The sequence below is a fragment of the Oncorhynchus mykiss genome, chromosome 13 (genome assembly GCF_057628025.1).
Source record: "Oncorhynchus mykiss isolate SJ-2025 chromosome 13, ASM5762802v1, whole genome shotgun sequence".
Classification (NCBI taxonomy): domain Eukaryota; kingdom Metazoa; phylum Chordata; class Actinopteri; order Salmoniformes; family Salmonidae; genus Oncorhynchus; species Oncorhynchus mykiss.
This window is the reverse complement of record NC_143034.1, coordinates 29,618,485-29,635,696: the sequence shown is the minus strand read 5'-3', so window position 1 is coordinate 29,635,696 and position 17,212 is coordinate 29,618,485. Positions and strand designations below refer to the sequence as shown.

The 17,212-nt window shown below is 44.8% G+C and overlaps 1 protein-coding gene across 1 annotated transcript; it reads left to right on the top strand.

Annotated features, from left to right (window-relative positions):
• The first annotated feature begins 555 nt into the window (after positions 1-555).
• On the top strand, positions 556-16,364 carry LOC110485933 (protein disulfide-isomerase). The gene is made up of 11 exons (XM_021557175.3): positions 556-1,430; positions 3,461-3,667; positions 5,414-5,547; positions 5,865-6,002; positions 7,854-7,958; positions 8,242-8,367; positions 8,636-8,836; positions 9,472-9,592; positions 10,506-10,687; positions 12,176-12,292; positions 14,761-16,364. Exons 1-11 carry the CDS (start codon positions 1,292-1,294, stop codon positions 14,827-14,829), a joined length of 1,539 nt encoding a protein of 512 aa, XP_021412850.3. The 5' UTR covers positions 556-1,291; the 3' UTR covers positions 14,830-16,364.
• Positions 16,365-17,212: the final 848 nt, after the last annotated feature.

Genomic DNA, 17,212 nt, shown 5'->3' with positions numbered 1-17,212 from the left:
ATGTAATAATCAAAGGGGGTGAACTTATAAAAGGTGCCAAGGAACCCACCACACTAGTCTGTAGACCTATAGTTCATATGGACAATGAGCTATTGACATTTAGATCTAGCACAATAAATATTAATATAAAATCATTTTAAAATCTAATTGTTGTGGGGGGGGGGGGGGGGGGACTAAAGTCTGTTTAAGATCTCTCAATCATTTGAGACATTTAAGTGTTTCTGGAAACACCAGGTTTGGCTGATTGCAGTTTTAAGACGGCCCCTTAAAGGTGCTGCATGGTCAACCTAACCTGGCGTGCAGTATTTAAGGGAATACAGCCTCTGTAGAGTTCAAGCATAAATTGGCTTTAAGAATGCGCTGATCTGAAAAATGTAGTCAGGGGCTATTTGGAGCCTCCAGAGGCATGCAGACGCCAAATGAGCTACAAATGTCGCCTCCCACATGTTTTAACAATGCCAAGGGAGCCACAAAGCTCTGCAATGACATGATTGGTTGACTGTAGGTGGGGGCGGGAGGTCCTGTAAAAAGACAAACTCACTTCCTTGACTACTTCATTCACATCAGCTCCATGCTACTCTGCCAAGCGCAAGAAGTATAAATGTCCTGAATTTTGCAGAGGCCATATCACCGTAAATGCTGCACGTCAATGCAGATGTCGGATTGACCATGTAGTAGCTCCTTTAATATTCCCCCATTGAAGGGGGAAAAAAGTATTACCTCGCTCTCTATCTTCATTTGATTCTATATATTACCCTAATCATCCTAGGACCTTATGTGGAAGAGGTATTGACGAGCAAACTCCGATTATCAAACCATGCAAACTGAAAACAAATGTACTGCAGTCTTTAATAACCGGCCAGGTATCATTCATCATTACATCTGCCATCTCCCTGCATATTATACTGTTACATCCCCTTTTCTGCATTAAACCTTCATTCTAATGAATTTTAGTTATTTGTATCAACAATTCTCAAATAGCAAGATTGCGACTGGAAAGAATTTCAATCGATTTCAATACACATCCAATGACAAAGTGGATTCACTTCCAGGTACCTTCAAGCTGTGGTCCAGTCACAATTCAACACGAGCAGCTTTCAAGCTCATAAATGCGCCTGCGCAATACGGCTGACCCTTCTGGTTCCTGTGCGTAATGCCACGACGCTAGTAGCGGTAGACACAAAAATACTGTAAGAAGAGAAAATACATACGTACACCACTTTCAGTCGGTAGCTCATTCACTTGTCGCGACGAACACATTTTCTGTTAGAAACCACAGTTGACAGCAACTATGTTTAAGTTTTTCCTACTCTGCACACTGGCGGTGGCAAGCCGGGCTGATATCGGCGAAGAAGATGGTGTTCTGGTGCTGAAGAAAAGTAATTTCGAGGAGGCTTTGAAAGCTCACCCAAACATCCTAGTTGAATTCTGTAAGTGAACTACTTGATCATATAGATGCTTAGACAACCTAACTTGTTCACGCAGCTATACTAGCATGCTAGCTAGCTGCGTTCACTTGCCGCTGTGTTATCAGCTTCACTTCAGCTAACGCAAATGTATGTGGAATGGCAGACCAACGTCAGCTAGCTAGCTTCATGGATAGCGAACAAGTGTACCTAACGTTGACTTAGCTACTATGGTTTTGCTTGGCAAACGTTAGTTATTCAAATTGGTCGCTAACGTTAGGCCTGTGTCATATGTTATCTGTTTATTACACACACTGCTGGCCATTGTATTGCAAGTAGTAACGTATTTTTTTTAGAGGAATCTAAGACGATGTCCTTCCCAGCTAGCTTGCTAACTGTAACGTTTACTAGGTAGCTAGTTACTGCAACACATTTGGATGAACCTTGTTAGTGCATAACTTTGTTGCATTTAGCTAACTAACCAGTATACCAGGCACACAGTCAACTTGAGTATTCAGTGCATCCCTATCTAGCCATTTAAGGACTGATAAGTAAACAACTAAATGACAGTCACGTTAGTCTGTGACCACTCTTGTTGGTGCAAGTACCTGCTTCTTTACCAGCCTTGGTGGCTTCATGGATCTAGAAGTTGATAAACGTGACCAAGTTATTCTTGTTTGTTTAGTTTACAAGGGATGGCTTGTGCTTCTGTGTAGTCTCGAAACAATACTTAATACACGATTTAGAATACTGTAGCTATATGCAACAGTGCTGGCAAAGCAACTGTTGAGCGATGATAACATTATTCAGTCGTGTGAATACATCAGGCAGACCCCATTAGTTGCGAGAGTGACGTCTGGTTTTGATTCATTCACCACTTGAGTTTCGATGGCTAGGTATCGTTTCCTGGTCATGCACACTTTCTACCCCGGTTGCAGTTAGGAGCTGTTTTGATGTGAGTTTACTGAAATTCACAACTTGCTGCTGTGGTTTTGCAACACATTTGTTAAATGCTTATTAACTTGTGAACTTGGTGGTGTCCACTTTATCCTTGAGTGCAGTGGCTTTCTATTATATTTTTTTTTTGATGTAACCAGCAGGCCAGTCCTGCAACAGCTGTCAAGCGCTGAGGTAGTCTGCACTTTTATCTGACAAACCTGCAGACCAATCGGAGAACTACACGACTCTGACATTCCAATGAGTGAAGAGGGGGAGGGCTAAATACTTTTTTGGCTCACAGACAGGAGGGACCTGGACTGTTGAATGAGATGCTAGGTTGACGTGTACTTCAAAGTTCAATCAAAAGTTCAACTCTCCTGGCTGATGGAACTTGGGGGGGGGGGGGGGTTCCTCCACTGAAACTAAGAAACATTGCAATGAAAACACAGCAACTCATTTTTATTGAAGTTTTTAAAGAATTATAAATATTTAGTTTAAAAAGAATTGCTGTAGGACTCTCTTAAAATTTGAGGAAATATCATTTGAATTTACAACCAAGCTTAGACTTTGTCACGCTTATGGTGATATAGTGACATCTCAAGGCACATTAATCACACAATCGAAGGCAATCAATGGGTTAAGTTTGTTCAAACTTTCATGTGGTTTTTCAGTGTTCATGCGTTCAGAACCTTTGCAAACCATTTTATGTCCTCCATGAATCAGATTAGAAATCCACATATTTTCTCAGGTAATGTTTTCACTATCTTAGTTATTGGCCAAGGCTACTCCATTCAGTGATCTCATTGAAAACTAATGTGCCAGAGGAGATTTTTTCCACACCCTCTAAATAGCCAACTGTAAGTAAATGTTTTTCTCAGTTAACTGGCAATTCTAAATATCCAAGTCTCCCTCCATACAAACATTGTACCAATATTAGTGTTTATTTAGTAATTAGAAATCATCCCTTCGGCCCAAACGTAGTAACACTCACATGCTAACGTAGTATATCAACATAGTTGCTACAGTATTTGCATCTACTTCACCCATCAGTGAAAATCTCTCGGCTCTGAAGCTGTGGTCTAATTTTATTTCTTCGATTTTCCTTCTTGTTCTAGATGCCCCGTGGTGCGGCCACTGCAAGGCCCTGGTCCCGGAATATGCCAAAGCTGCCAGCATGCTGAAGGCAGACGGCTCAGAGATCCGCCTGGCCAAGGTGGACGCCACAGAGGAGGCGGACCTGGCCCAGGAGTATGGTGTCCGGGGTTACCCTACCATCAAGTTCTTCAAGGGGGGAGACAAGGAGTCGCCCAAAGAGTACTCTGGTGAGTAAGTGGAGTGACATATATGTTACAGCTATCGTGTAACTGTGAACTAAAGAAAGGACTGATCAGAATCGTCATACCCTGTTAACTTCAGGAGAAGGGGGATTCAACTTTATATTTAAGTAGATGTAGTTTACCCAATAGCAGTTCATTTTTACATGGAGTGGGTGAAGTTAGATCATTTTATGAGCAGAATGTCACGTGCGGGATGAGAAGCTTTATTTCCAAAAGTTCCAAGGCTGTGTTTTTCATTAGGTATGTTCTAACTCATTTTCCTATAATGTATTGGTCTATACGCTACATTATTTCTTTTTTACAAAAATGTCAATTATGACAGCTGTGTCTTTGCATGACATTTAATCGTTACAACATGTACTGCGCTTGACATGATCGTGGACTGAGTCTATAGGCAGAACTGGGCTATTTCTGTGTACTTGGTTAGCCGTTACACATTTATCCCAGTTTTTCACTTTCTCAAGTCAATTGGACAAGGCTGAATTCCTTCAGATTTGGAAATAACCAATTATATAAAATTGTCACCTGGCAAATGTATTCTATTGTGAATTATTGTGCTGATCTCAATGACTAAATCTAGAACACCCTAATTACGCAATGCCTAAGTACCTCAGGGACTGGGACAACTATTACCAACAAAGTGATAAGCTGTGTAGTGCAGTAGTCCGGTTATGATCATCAGTCATAGATTCTGTGTATTTTTTGGCGGATGGCCCAGACACTAAGTAATGCCTTTTCTTATGCAGGTAATGTGACTCCTATCAGCCAAGTGTGTGTTAGCCAATGGCCCGTTCACTCTGCCCAATATAACTGTGACTAAATGAAGGGGCCCCTCCCTCCTCCACACATTCTACCCATGCTCTCTCTCCCTCCCATCCCCCCCAGCTGGGCAATGTGCAGTTCCTCATGTTTGCTCACTGTGACTGGCTTTTTTTTAAACGGTGGGGGGGGGGGGCAGCCATAACTTCGAGCACTCGCTCTCTCTGGGCCTAAAGCGGTGTACTCATAAGGCCGCAGGCAGCCATATCCCTTCTCCAGCTGTCTCGGTCTGTCTGTCTGTCTGGCTACAGCGTCGCTCAGTGGTGTTGCTCCGCTGTTGCGTCATTGGCTCTTTTTGTAATAACATGCAGGTTAACCATGAGTCAGTCCACTTAATTGGGACATGTTGGTTCTTAGAGAGCTTAAGTCTTCTCTGTTGGTTCAAACAAATCACAGAGGAATATAGCTACTTTTTTTGTTAGTCTGCCAGTAGCAAGGTTGGTGTGACCAAATAAGCTAAGAAATACTTTATTTAATGAGGTCTTTCACTGTCCTTTGTCCCCCATAACGACCATTAAAGTAGGATAATGGCAGCAATACTTGTAAGCTGTGTTTACTCAAGTACAACGCAGTTGTGACAGAATAAATTTGCTCTTCCGCCTGTTCACCCTGAAGCAATGTTTGATCTGCCTGGCGGCCCGTACCATTAGTCTCTATTCAGCCAGCCCTGGTCATGTGACCTGGGCCCTGTTCCAATACTTCAAAATGCGTCCTTGCGTCCGCACTTGCCATCATCTCTAATCTGTACATGAATGCAGGCTTGCCTTTCTGTTGTACTGTTTCCTATGGCCAACATTGTCTGCTCAGTGAATACATTACAGTACAACAAACAAAGGAAGTAGGGAATCAGTCTCATACATTATTGTTTGAACGCGGCCAGAGTGACTTACCAGAACTGTTCCCTTCCTGCAGCTGGCAGACAGGCTGATGACATCGTCAACTGGCTAAAGAAGCGCACTGGACCAGCTGCCACCACCCTGGGGGAGGTTGCCCAGGCAGAGACCATGATCGCTGAAAACGAGGTAGCAGTCATCGGCTTCTTCAAGGTGAGCCGATGACCTCTGACCTACTCAGACCTAGCTGCTCGAGGTCACTGTGATGCTACAAAGCCAGTCTGTAGTGTTTCTTTGCCAGAAAGTTTAGTGCCAACTAAGCCCCATTCCCCACTAGACAGCTAGTTTGACACTTTCAGTACTGATCAATAGTTTTGGCTGATTTTCTATAGAAATACATGAAAATCATTCTCACAGTTCAAATTAATTATCAAGGCATAGATGGGCATGTTTTAATCGTTAATTTCCTACATTGAGTCCTATGGTTCGTGTACGATGGCATCTAAGCTAAGCGTCTCTCTGTCCTGCAGGACGCCGAGTCTGAGGGAGCCACGGCTTTCCTGAAGGCTGCGGAGGCCGTCGATGATGTTCCGTTCGGCATCACCTCCAACGACGCCGTCTTCTCCAAGTTCGAGGTGTCCAAGGATGGAGTCGTCCTCTTCAAGAAGGTACGGAGCGAGTACTTTGATTCGGTGTGATTTAATCACCAAGTGTTTTCATCGCTTTCAAAATTGCTACCCTGATCATGGTGTAAACCCTTCTGTCCATCGGACTAGACTGTTTACTGCCTGGAAGCTTTATCTTAGCAGTGAATGCCTTACTGTTTTTGCAGTCTCCCATTTGCTATCTAGCTGTGAATATTGACAGGTTTTTACCAGTTATTTGTATTTAACTGGATTGTAAATACATTATGAATGACCTGGTCATCAGATTTGATTAGATCATGAGCGTAACCCATACATCAATCTGGACAACTTTAAAGCAGGGTAGCTGCAGACAGGTTTGATTCTTTTGGGGTGTCAGCTAGGTAACGGGATCCCACAACCCTATAGCTACAGCAGTATCCTGTCTTGGCCTGCTAATATTAGCCTGTGGACCTGCTCTGGGAATGTGTCTGACTCTCATTCTGCCTGCGTTTGTGCTCAATGCTGCATTCTGCCTTTCAGACGATGAGATCATGAAGCTAGACATGGCTAGATCACTGATGGGTTTAGTGGCAGCCACTGTGTTAATTCGTAGGATTTCCATGCTAGTTTCACTGGCTGCTGTCTGTGAATGAAGAACCAGTACAGCGCAGCTCTTTACAGTTCAAAAGAAGGGGCAAGCTATCTTCTTTGATATAGCCCTCATGAGATTCTACCTTCATACTCAAGTCTCAACTCTGTCTGAGGAATTTACTCATTTGAACCAGCATTTCCACGGTAATGGCAAGATGAGGGATTCCACTTCATTCAGGCCAACTGGTCATTAAATTTGGACATGTAATGGTCTTACCCTCTCCTCTCCCTCAAATGACAATGATTCTTAAAAGGACCAGATGTGGTAATTGGATATCCACATTTCAAAACCAAGCCACATCTTGTCAGCTTAAGAGTATACTGACCTGGGCTGAACTGGGTTACAGTCCACATGGACATTCCACGATATGTTATGCGACATGTTATGGCCACATTCCTGCCTTTCCATAGATATCAGATGTTATGGCAAATGCAGTCTTCCATCCACCTGTTAAGTCATCACTGGTCAACAAGGAAAGAAGCCAGCTGCTAGTGGGGGTTTGTGTTGAGTAGTTGTAAACATGGTCTGAAAGTCTTCCGCCTATGAGGCATAGGGCTGAATATCAAACTTCAGAAATAAGGCACTGATGGTTATGGGAGAAAATGTGGGCTAGAGCTCAAGTTAGGATTTGGCTCCTATTCAGCAGAAGTACGTGACATTTAAAAACAGATGCCACCCATAAACCTTTGTATTTTCATCGCTGGATCAGACCACACTTGTCAGTCAACCTGTTTCCTTCCCTCTCGATCTGCTTTGAATTTTAAATCATTGCCCTTCAGTGGTCAGGGAGGGCACAGCTCACCGGCACTGTCGCGATTCAATAGATTTCTGCCTGTCATTTTAAAGGCGTAACCCTCCATCTCTAACGAGACATAGATGGGATTCCTCCATCTTATCGCCCGGTAAGCCCCCCACTCATCAGTCATGATACTACCCCACTTGTCTGCTTACTGTGTGTGTGATCCAACCCTGACACACACTCCTGTGGTCTCCCTACCTTCCTGTTGTGTACCAGTAAGGGCTGCTGTTCTTAACACTCAATTTAAACCCTGTTTAGCCTAACGTTGATTTTCTTCAGCTGGAGTTACCAAAGGGATATAAATGAGCTTGTTTGATGCATCTATGTTTGGGTTGTGGGGAGTTCACAGGCAGAATATAATAAAATGGGACTAAACTGGGAAGTTGGTGGCGTATTAACGGGTTTGGCTACCAACTGTTTCCATCGGTTTTGTCCTCTACAGTTCGATGAGGGTCGTAACACCTTTGACGGAGAGCTGAGCAAGACGGAACTGCTGGCCTTCATCAAGGCCAACCAGCTGCCCCTGGTCATCGAGTTCACCGAGCAGGTAATGGCCGTTCTTTATACTGCTGATACTCAAAACCGATGTGCTGTCTCAAATATACACACACTCACAGAAAATACACCTTTTTCCAGATGAACTTTCTCCTCTGTTGTCACACTAAGCTACAAAATCTATCGATGTCCTCATCCCCACCAAGGCCCTATGACGGCTTTCACGAGGCCCTTCAGTGCCGTTACCACAACTTTTAATACAAGTGTTTATATCCTGAGCTTTTGTTCCCCCGCGTATGACTTTTGCGCTTCATAACGTCACGTTTTCTCTGCAGACCGCCCCCAAGATCTTCGGAGGAGAAATCAAGTCTCACATCCTCATGTTCGTGCCCAAGGCTGCCGACGACTTCAACGACAAAATGGCCGAGTTCAAGAAAGCATCAGAGGGATTCAAGGGCAAGGTGGGTGGACCAGACTGAACCGCGTCAAAGTGACGACCTTCATTCATTGTGCCCCATCTGCAGTAAAGGCTTGTTTTTCCCTTATCTATTTGTTATGAATAAGGCAGTTATTTTTCATCCAGCGCCTTGAAAGTAATTTACTGTATGTGTGGTACTGCGTCTCGGTATGTACCACTGAGACTGTGCTGGAGTGTACGTCGTATACCCACCTAGACTAAAAGCCAGATACTTGAGCCTCGTATTTCATCCTCTTCCTCTCCTCCCCCAGATCCTGTTCATCTTCATCGACAGCGAGGTGGACGACAACCAGCGCATCCTGGAGTTCTTTGGGCTGAAGAAAGAAGAGTGTCCTGCCATCCGCCTCATCACCCTGGAGGAGGAGATGACCAAGTACAGGCCCGAGAGCGAGGCCATCACCGCCGACAACATCATTGCCTTCTGCACACTCTTCACTGAGGGAAAACTCAAGGTGTTGGCTTAATGTCTGCAGACAATCCAAGTGTACATGCTCCGTGTGTGGTGATGTTGAAACATAGTGTTCCTCAGATTACAAGGTTAAGCTGTTACTGGGGTTTCTAGGACCCCTGACTGCTGATAAGTTCAGAACAGTAGGCTACAGCCCAGCCTAGACGGTGAGAACAGCCTTGCCCTACTGTAGACATTGATGAACCAGTCTCTATTACTGTTATGGCACTGCAGTGCAGTCATTATTCCTCTGGCTGGGTGTCAATGGCAGTGGATTGAAAGTGCAGATGTAGGCTAACCTGCTGTGCCAGAAAGTGTTGCAAATTTCAATTCTTATGTCATAATGTTTAATGCAATGTGGGCCTGCATCACGAATGTAAACTTACAAGTATTGGTTAGGCTCCATATTTATTTTAGTGATGAGGGAGTATGTGCACTGTGCAGGTTTTGCATCATTCCCATTCTATAGGAGATTGCCTCATGACTTAGGAATCATGTTTCTGTACCATTCAGCAGAGAAACGACCCATAAGTCAAGTGTTGCTTCGTTTGGGACTAACATAATTCGGCTCGTTCTTGGTTTTGCAAAAATCATGTAATCCATCAAAAATCTCTCCTCCTCGTGTGTCATCCCCCACAGCCCCACCTCATGAGCCAGGACATCCCTGAAGACTGGGACAAGAACCCCGTCAGAGTCCTGGTCGGCAAGAACTTTGAGGAAGTCGTCTTCGACCCCAAAAAGAACGTCTTCGTTGAGTTTTGTAAGTACTACCCCCCCCCCCTCTCGTCAATACCGTATGTAAGCCCCAGGTGGTCGACAGGCTTACTTTTCAGGGGTCGATGGCCCTGATATATTTTGAGGTGTTCTCTTTTGATTACACTGTCCACAAGGACGGGAGGTGGGAAGCTATCCCTGAGTCTGAAACCGGAGTCTTTCTCCTAGCCCTGGCGATGCACCTTTACGCTAAGCCCCAGCAGATGTACAAGAGACAAGGACCGAAGATCATTCCATCAGCCCTCCACATGAATCGATGTGTAACCCAAGACTGAGTAAGGAAACATTGGGATCAATTTAGTCGCAGGAGGAGTTTTTATAGCTCACGAAGACTCAACTTGCCTCCACTGTTGTGGTGAGCCAGAGTGAGGAGTTTTCTATCCCTGGGCTTTAATGTGTCGCTTACGGTCACTGACTGGGGGTGGGGGGGGGGGGGGGGGGTCAGATTCTCCTACGGCTGTGGAGGGTATTTCCTATCCGGTTGAGGGGAGTGTCATGTTCTTTGCATGTTTGAAGTGTCCCAGTGTTTGGGTTGCCGTGGCAGGATGGCATTGTAGGCACAGCTGTCGTAAACCTAACTGCCAGCCTCAGAAACTACAGCAGACAGGTTTGAAATAATGGGCCGCTGGCAAGCCATTCCCCTATTCCAGTCGCTTTCCGTTGTATAAATGATCAGATACAGCTGTGCGTTTTCCATGCGTGCCTATCTGTGCATCAGTGAGTATTTATATCCATGCTGATACAATGTCATGATACTTCTACTATGGATACAAATGGAAGGCAAAGTAACGTCATGCAATACAATAACCAGCCTAAGCATTCAGGTGATGATCAGTGAGCTTGTATGGGACAGGAATATGCTCTTATCCATGATTGCTCCTCTGCTCTCCCCACTGCAGATGCACCCTGGTGCGGCCACTGTAAACAGCTTGACCCCATCTGGACCAAACTGGGAGAGAAGTACCAGGACAGCGCCGATATCGTGGTGGCCAAGATGGACTCCACAGCCAACGAGATCGAGACAGTCAAAGTACACAGCTTCCCCACGCTCAAGTTCTTCCCCGCAGGCGACGAGCACAAGGTCAGTCTACTGAAACGATGTGGAATGTCTGTCAGTGTTAGCAGCCATTTGTAACTGTTCGCAGTTGACTCCCAAACGGATCATTACAACGTTTCCATTGACATGGTCCTCGGCTGGACGGTTCCTCTGTCCCACACTAGGGGATGGAGATTGAGGGGACGGAGGGGCTCTGCAGTTTACCCAAATGTGACGAGGTTATTGCGTCACTGTTCAAGTCGTCCATACAACCCCATTTTGGAATGGCCTTAGTCTATAGGTCTAATTCCACTTTTGGGATAACATGACAACATATCTTTTTAATTGGCTCATTCCCCCAACATAGCCAGTGATAAATTGCCCGGCATTTGAGCACGGGTCTCATTTTTGAAAACCCAGCCCTCGCAAGAGGGAATTAATCTCCTCGTCAGTTAGTAGCACCACCCATTCTGGGCTTTGGCTCTTTCGGTAAACACCTGAGAAGCATGGCTTTTGGCCACGCACCCACACCCATCCATCCACACTACTGAAATATCATTTCTCATTTCACAGCAAATACTGGTGGGTGTGCGGTTATTATGGTCAGGTTAAGTAGCTGCCACACTCACTAGGAGGGTTGATTTAGCAGCGCCAGCCACACATGCAGAAACCCAAGCCTTCTGGCCCTCTGAGTGACCCGGCCATTGTGGTGGTGTTTATGTCTTCTACCAAACCCAACCCCTCTCTCTATGGCTGCCCGATAATGCCCTCTCCCTCTTGGGATCCTCTTGAGACCCTCACCCCAGTTCTTAAAGAGCAGGTTGTCATTTATTGAGGCATGCCAGCCACCCTACTGAACTATAGCCCATTGCAGTCAACTACAGAGAGCCTCTTGGAAAAGATTGGGAGCTGCGTGTTGGGATTCCCCTCGCCAAGAGCCCTGGGGTTAACCCCTGACCCTGAGTCATTCCTCCTTGTGACCGAGGTGGCTAGAGAAAGAGGCAGCTGTCGGTTGGCTCGCTATGCTCTGTATGAACTGACTGGCTGAGACTACGTGGGTCGGGAGGCAGAGCTCTGCGACTGTCCTCAAGACCGATCTCAAGGGCAGCAATATAGTATCTGGTTCTATAAACGAGAAGGGCTATAAACAACACACCTTTGGCCTTCTCTCATTCATTAATAGTTGTATATATATCTTCTTGACTGCTCATTGGCACAGATCTGAAGATGGCTAGACGCCTCAAAGGTTATTGGCTCCAGATTCAAATTAGCACGTGTTGAGGGATCCCACAGGCTGATTTTAATAATTAGACATTTGGATAAGATTTCAGTAGTTCTTTGACAAATGGACCACTGGACTTTCTTGGTTTTATAGCTCCAATTTTGCCACATTTGATAGTTGGTGATGCATGCAAAACAGTCAGTCTTACTTGGTTACAGCATTTTCTTTCCTTGTGGAAAAGCAAATGAAAATTATCCGTTTGTATTTAAATCCCTGTAGAAATTTGATGCATGTGACTTTCTTCCATGCAGGTGGTCGACTACAATGGTGAGAGGACACTGGAGGGCTTCACCAAGTTCCTGGAGAGCGGAGGCAAGGATGGCGGGGCACCGGCTGGAGAGGAAGGGGAGGAGGATGAGGGGATTGATGTAAGTACACACCTGGGATTGGTATGAGGTTTGTCTTCATCCTCAAGCAGACACTATAATTATGTTTGCGAGACAGATTGCATTAAACCGCAAGGCATTGCTATGACGTCAAACCGGAATCGTGCAAACCGTTTCAAAGCCCAATCATTTTACTTGCCGTTTTGATCGGAAAACACCCACCTTGTTCACAATGACTTATTTTTTTACAGGGTCATATGCGGAGTACACTCTGAAATGTGAATGTTGCTCAAGGCCGCTTTCAAACGGTCAAAAGAATGATGCGTTTGAATTACAGCCAACCCTTATCCAGTAAGAGCAACGCATTAGTGGACGGGGCAGGAGAATCCAGCCATGTTGAAGGTTTAACTTTTGTTGCAACGCATCCTGATCAATTGAGTTCACCCCAGAAACTGGCCCAAGAGTTGTGCATGTGAAGCAAGCCCACACAAGGTAACTTTTGGGGGGGATATTCAGTATCCTGTAGGTCACCCAGAATAGACCCACAGAACCACCTCTCCTGAAGATTTGGGTAACTTGTAACCCTAGATTTGGGGTCTCATGCCTACGTACCTATTTTAACTCGCTTTTAAAAGTGAACGCAACCTGTCCTCCCTGCAAGTAAAGCCTACTCTTTGCCTTAGAACAATGCAGAAACAATTGTAATAGCTATTTACATGGTGTTATTTGTCCGTGTTGAAGTCTGGTGTCTTTCCCATCTCACTTCACTGATTCAACTACTTTCCAATCCAACCTGGAGGAAACTGTCTTGTAGAGATGATGTTGGGCAAGCTGACTGACTTCCATGAACTCTGTCTTCAAGCACAGCAGGCAGCCAGACAGACATGCTCATTACATGACCCGTTAAGGCCGAGACAGTCATTAGTCCAGCAGCCCATGTCTGTCAATGAAGGAGATGACAGACCTTACCCACTCAAAATCCTGACCCGAGTTTGTAATACATTCTGACTAATAGAATTTACACCAGGATATTCCCGGGTGTATGAAATAATGCACGAAACGGCGTAAGACGTTTTTGAGAAATTGAATATCCTTATGTCGTCATCCAAGACTTCTTGCACAAGGGAGTGATGGGATTTTTCTCTCCCCATTTCGAAGCCAAATGACAAGAGCCAGTAATCTCAAATGGTTCTACATTTTTTTATTTTTTTTTATTAAAAAGCCTAGTGGCTTTCTGAAAATGCGACTGGGGTTTCACTCCTTCCCTGGCACCTAGCCGGGCGCTAAGACCAGGGCCTGCATCCAAAACCCACTGGCGATCCAGCTCAAACTAGTTGAAGGCCCTCATCCCACTACCACACCCCCTTCTCAGAAGTCTAATTGCAGACCATGCCCTGACTGCGGTTGCTAATGCCCACTGTGGCTGTCGCCGCTGTTTACCATGCTCTCCCTTGGGACCAGGCCTCCTGTCCGAACGTGCAAGTCAACATCCTCACCCCCACATCCTCAGTCAACAGTATCCCTCCCCCGGCCTCCGTGACAGAATGGCATCTTTGCAAGACTGTCATTTTCTATTTTATTGGTCGCATACACATTTAGCGGATGTTATTGCGGGTGTAGTGAAAGGGCTTGTGTTCCTAGCTCCAACAGTGCAGTAATATCTAACAATACACACGTCTAACAAGTAAAATAAGGGATTAAGAAATATATAAATATTAGGACGAGCAATGTGAGTCCCGAGTGTTTGTGTGATGCATAGACAATATGGACAGTATTGTAATGCAGTGCATTCGGAAAGAATTCAGACCCCTTGACTTTTCCACATTTCTTTGTCATTGCCTTATTCTAAAATGGACAATTATCCCACCCCATAATGACAAAGCATAAACTGTTTTTTTTTTATGTTTGCAAATTTATAAAAAACAAATCACATTTACGTAAGTATCTAGACCCTTGACTCGGTACTTTGTTGAAAAAAAACAAAACAATTGAATACATTTTAGAATAAGGCTGTAACATAACATATGGATTAAGTGAAGGGTTTTGAATACTTTCTGAATGCACTGTGTGTAGATGGATGGATATCTGAAGAATAGTATATGTACAGCAGTAGTTAAATAGGATTCATTATTAATTACGTACTGTTTGGGTTACCATGCCGTATTTGTTCATGCGGTCTGCCAAAAGTGATGTATGGGCATGGAGGGTCGTTCAGTTAAACCTCAGTGCCCCACATGTCAAGTCCTTAGGTGGATTTCATATGTATGTTTCGCCAGGGCACGTTTTTTTTCCAACAACCATTCAAGCATGTCATGTTGCCCTTTTTAAAAAAATGTATTCATTAAGCGTATGTGTTTGTCAGTGGAGACACAAGATGAGCTGCGTAGTATCCTCCCACCACGTGTTCATTATTGAATCCAAGCTTTCTACTCCCAAGAACTCCAGACTCGGAGAGCAGCTTCCTCCAGGCAGGTGTTAAAGACCCTCTCCTCCTCTCTCCCTCCTCCCAGGATATGGAAGACCTGGATGAACAGGACAGTGATTCCGACGGCGACGGTGGCGACCACGACGAGTTATAAGACCCGGCGAAGGAGAGACGAACCCCCACCCCTTATACCAACCACCATCACTTCCACCCCTGTTCTGTGAACACTAATACTTCTCCTTTAACTGCTCCTCAGTCAGTCTGTCAGCAGATGTGGCAGGACCCTCGGCCAGCCCCCCTCCTGAAGCCACCTCGACAACCTCCATCTCCCTCCCGCTGGACCAGATGGACTCGTCTGTCCCCTTGTCATGGGAACTCAACAGAGCAGAACGGCACCTCATGGTCTTAACAGCTTTTTTCATTACCAACGTTCCTCATCAATCAAACGATGGAGTTGTATTGCCTTGTATATTTGAACCAAAATGTTAAAAACGGCATTAAGATACTGCGCTTTACATATCCAGTTGGATCCACAAATTGGGTTATGTACCTGTCATTTTTTTGTCAAATTACTTTCCCCCAGTCTGCTGCAGTGTGAGTGGTGCAGTTTTGTGGTGTTGCCGGTTTTTAGGTCTGGGGGGGGGGGCTGCTCATGTTCTTGTTCCTCTGCTAGTCTTTCTGAGGGCCAGAGGTGTTATATGGTGGGATGTATGGACTCTCTCAGGGGACTTGGGGCCATCCTATTGTCTTTTTGTAAAGAGTAACAGAATAAAGAAGCAACGTGTTCCATGTAGCAATATATGCATCTGTAGCTGAGACCAATCTTGAGGGTCACTGTATTTCTCTCTCTCTTCATTCTCTAAGTCTACAAATCATGTTTTTCAGTTCAGTTTCCCTCATTTCAGCATGGCTACTGACTTTTTTTTCCTTTTTTTTAAGAAAGAAAAACAACTTTTGGAAATAGCTTGTTTTATTTAATTGTATTTTCATTCAATATATATTTTTTAAATAATCTGTGTACCAGTAATTCCCAGGTAAAGTTTAAGCTGGGGTTGAGTTGGCTCTCTGTTAGCCCTGGGATTAGTGGGGAGGCCCAAGACAGTTTCTGTTTGTCACTGTGTTCATAGCCTGGACCCAGATCGGTTTATGCTGTCTCGCCAATTCCTATGGTCTTGACCAGATGGCGCAAATCGATCTGAGACCAGGCTACTGTGTTTATGCCGTCAAATTCCACAAGGTTACTGAAGGAGCAGAGGTGGTCACTTAAACGGAACTGTGTTTTGGGACTCAGAGCGGTCTCTGTCCTGGTTATCTTTGGGGAGGGGGGAACAGTGCAACAGCCCTACCCCACCGTACCTGTACTACCTGTACTGCCCCCATCCCTCTGGCTTCGGCTCTACCTGACACTCTTGTCCCCATGGAGGTGTTTGTGTGCCTGGTTGTGCGTGTGTAAGCGTGCTTGTGATCGAGTGTCTGCTTTTTTTTTTTTTTTATGTTCAGGGACAAGGTTGTGAATGTTTGATGTTTGGCTGGGATGGGAGGGTTGAGTAGGGCAGACCGGGATGAGGGTTGTGATGTTCAACAGCAGTTTTTCAAGGGGGAAATGACTTAGAAACAAACGCATTCCATCACATTGAATTTGACATGGAAAAGTGAACTGGTGGCCAAATAAATAAAAATATGGAAAAACTACTGTTGGCTTTTATTCTTGCACTTTTCAGCACATCTTTGTTTCAATATATCAATAATGTGGTGTTTTAAAGGAAGACTATCAGAACTGAATTTCCTACTGTAATAAAATACAGTGGAGCAAAAAAGTATTTAGTCAGCCACCAATTGTGCAAGTTCTCCCACTTAAAAAAGATGAGGCCAGTAATTTTCATCATAGGTACACTTCAACTACAACAGACAGAGGGGGAAGAAATCCAGAAAATCACATTGTAGGATTTTTTTAATGAATTTATTTGCAAATTATGGTGGAAAATAAGTATTTGGTCACCTACAAACAAGCAAGATCTCTGGCTCTCACAGACCTGTAACTTCTTTAAGAGGCTCCTCTGTCCTCCACTCGTTATCTGTATTAATGGCACCTGTTTGAACTTGTTATCAGTATAAAAGACACCTGTCCACAACCTCAAACAGTCACACTCCAAACTACACTATGGCCAAGACCAAAGAGCTGTCAAAGGACACCAGAAACAAAATTGTAGACCTGCACCAGGCTGGGAAGAATGAATCTGCAATAGGTAAGCAGCTTGGTTTGAATAAATCAACTGTGGGAGCAGTTATTAGGAAATGGAAGACATACAAGACCACTGATCTCTCGATCTGGGTCTCCACGCAAGATCTCACCCCGTGGTGTCAAAATGATCACAAGGACAGTGAGCAAAAATCCCAGAACCACACGGGGGACCTAGTGGATGACCTGCAGAGAGCTGGGACCAAAGTAACAAAGCCTACCATCAGTAACACACTACGCTGCCAGGGACTCAAATCCCGCAGTGCCAGACGTGTCCCCCTGCTTAAGCCAGTACATG

Excerpts from the sequence above, each read along its gene's own strand:
- LOC110485933 (XM_021557175.3), top strand. The coding sequence starts at position 1,292 with ATGTTTAAGTTTTTCCTACTCTGCACACTGGCGGTGGCAAGCCGGGCT. Across the intron at positions 5,548-5,864 it reads CAGTCATCGGCTTCTTCAAG|GACGCCGAGTCTGAGGGAGC; the intron begins GTGAGCCGATGA and ends TCTGTCCTGCAG. Across the intron at positions 8,837-9,471 it reads TCACTGAGGGAAAACTCAAG|CCCCACCTCATGAGCCAGGA; the intron begins GTGTTGGCTTAA and ends CATCCCCCACAG.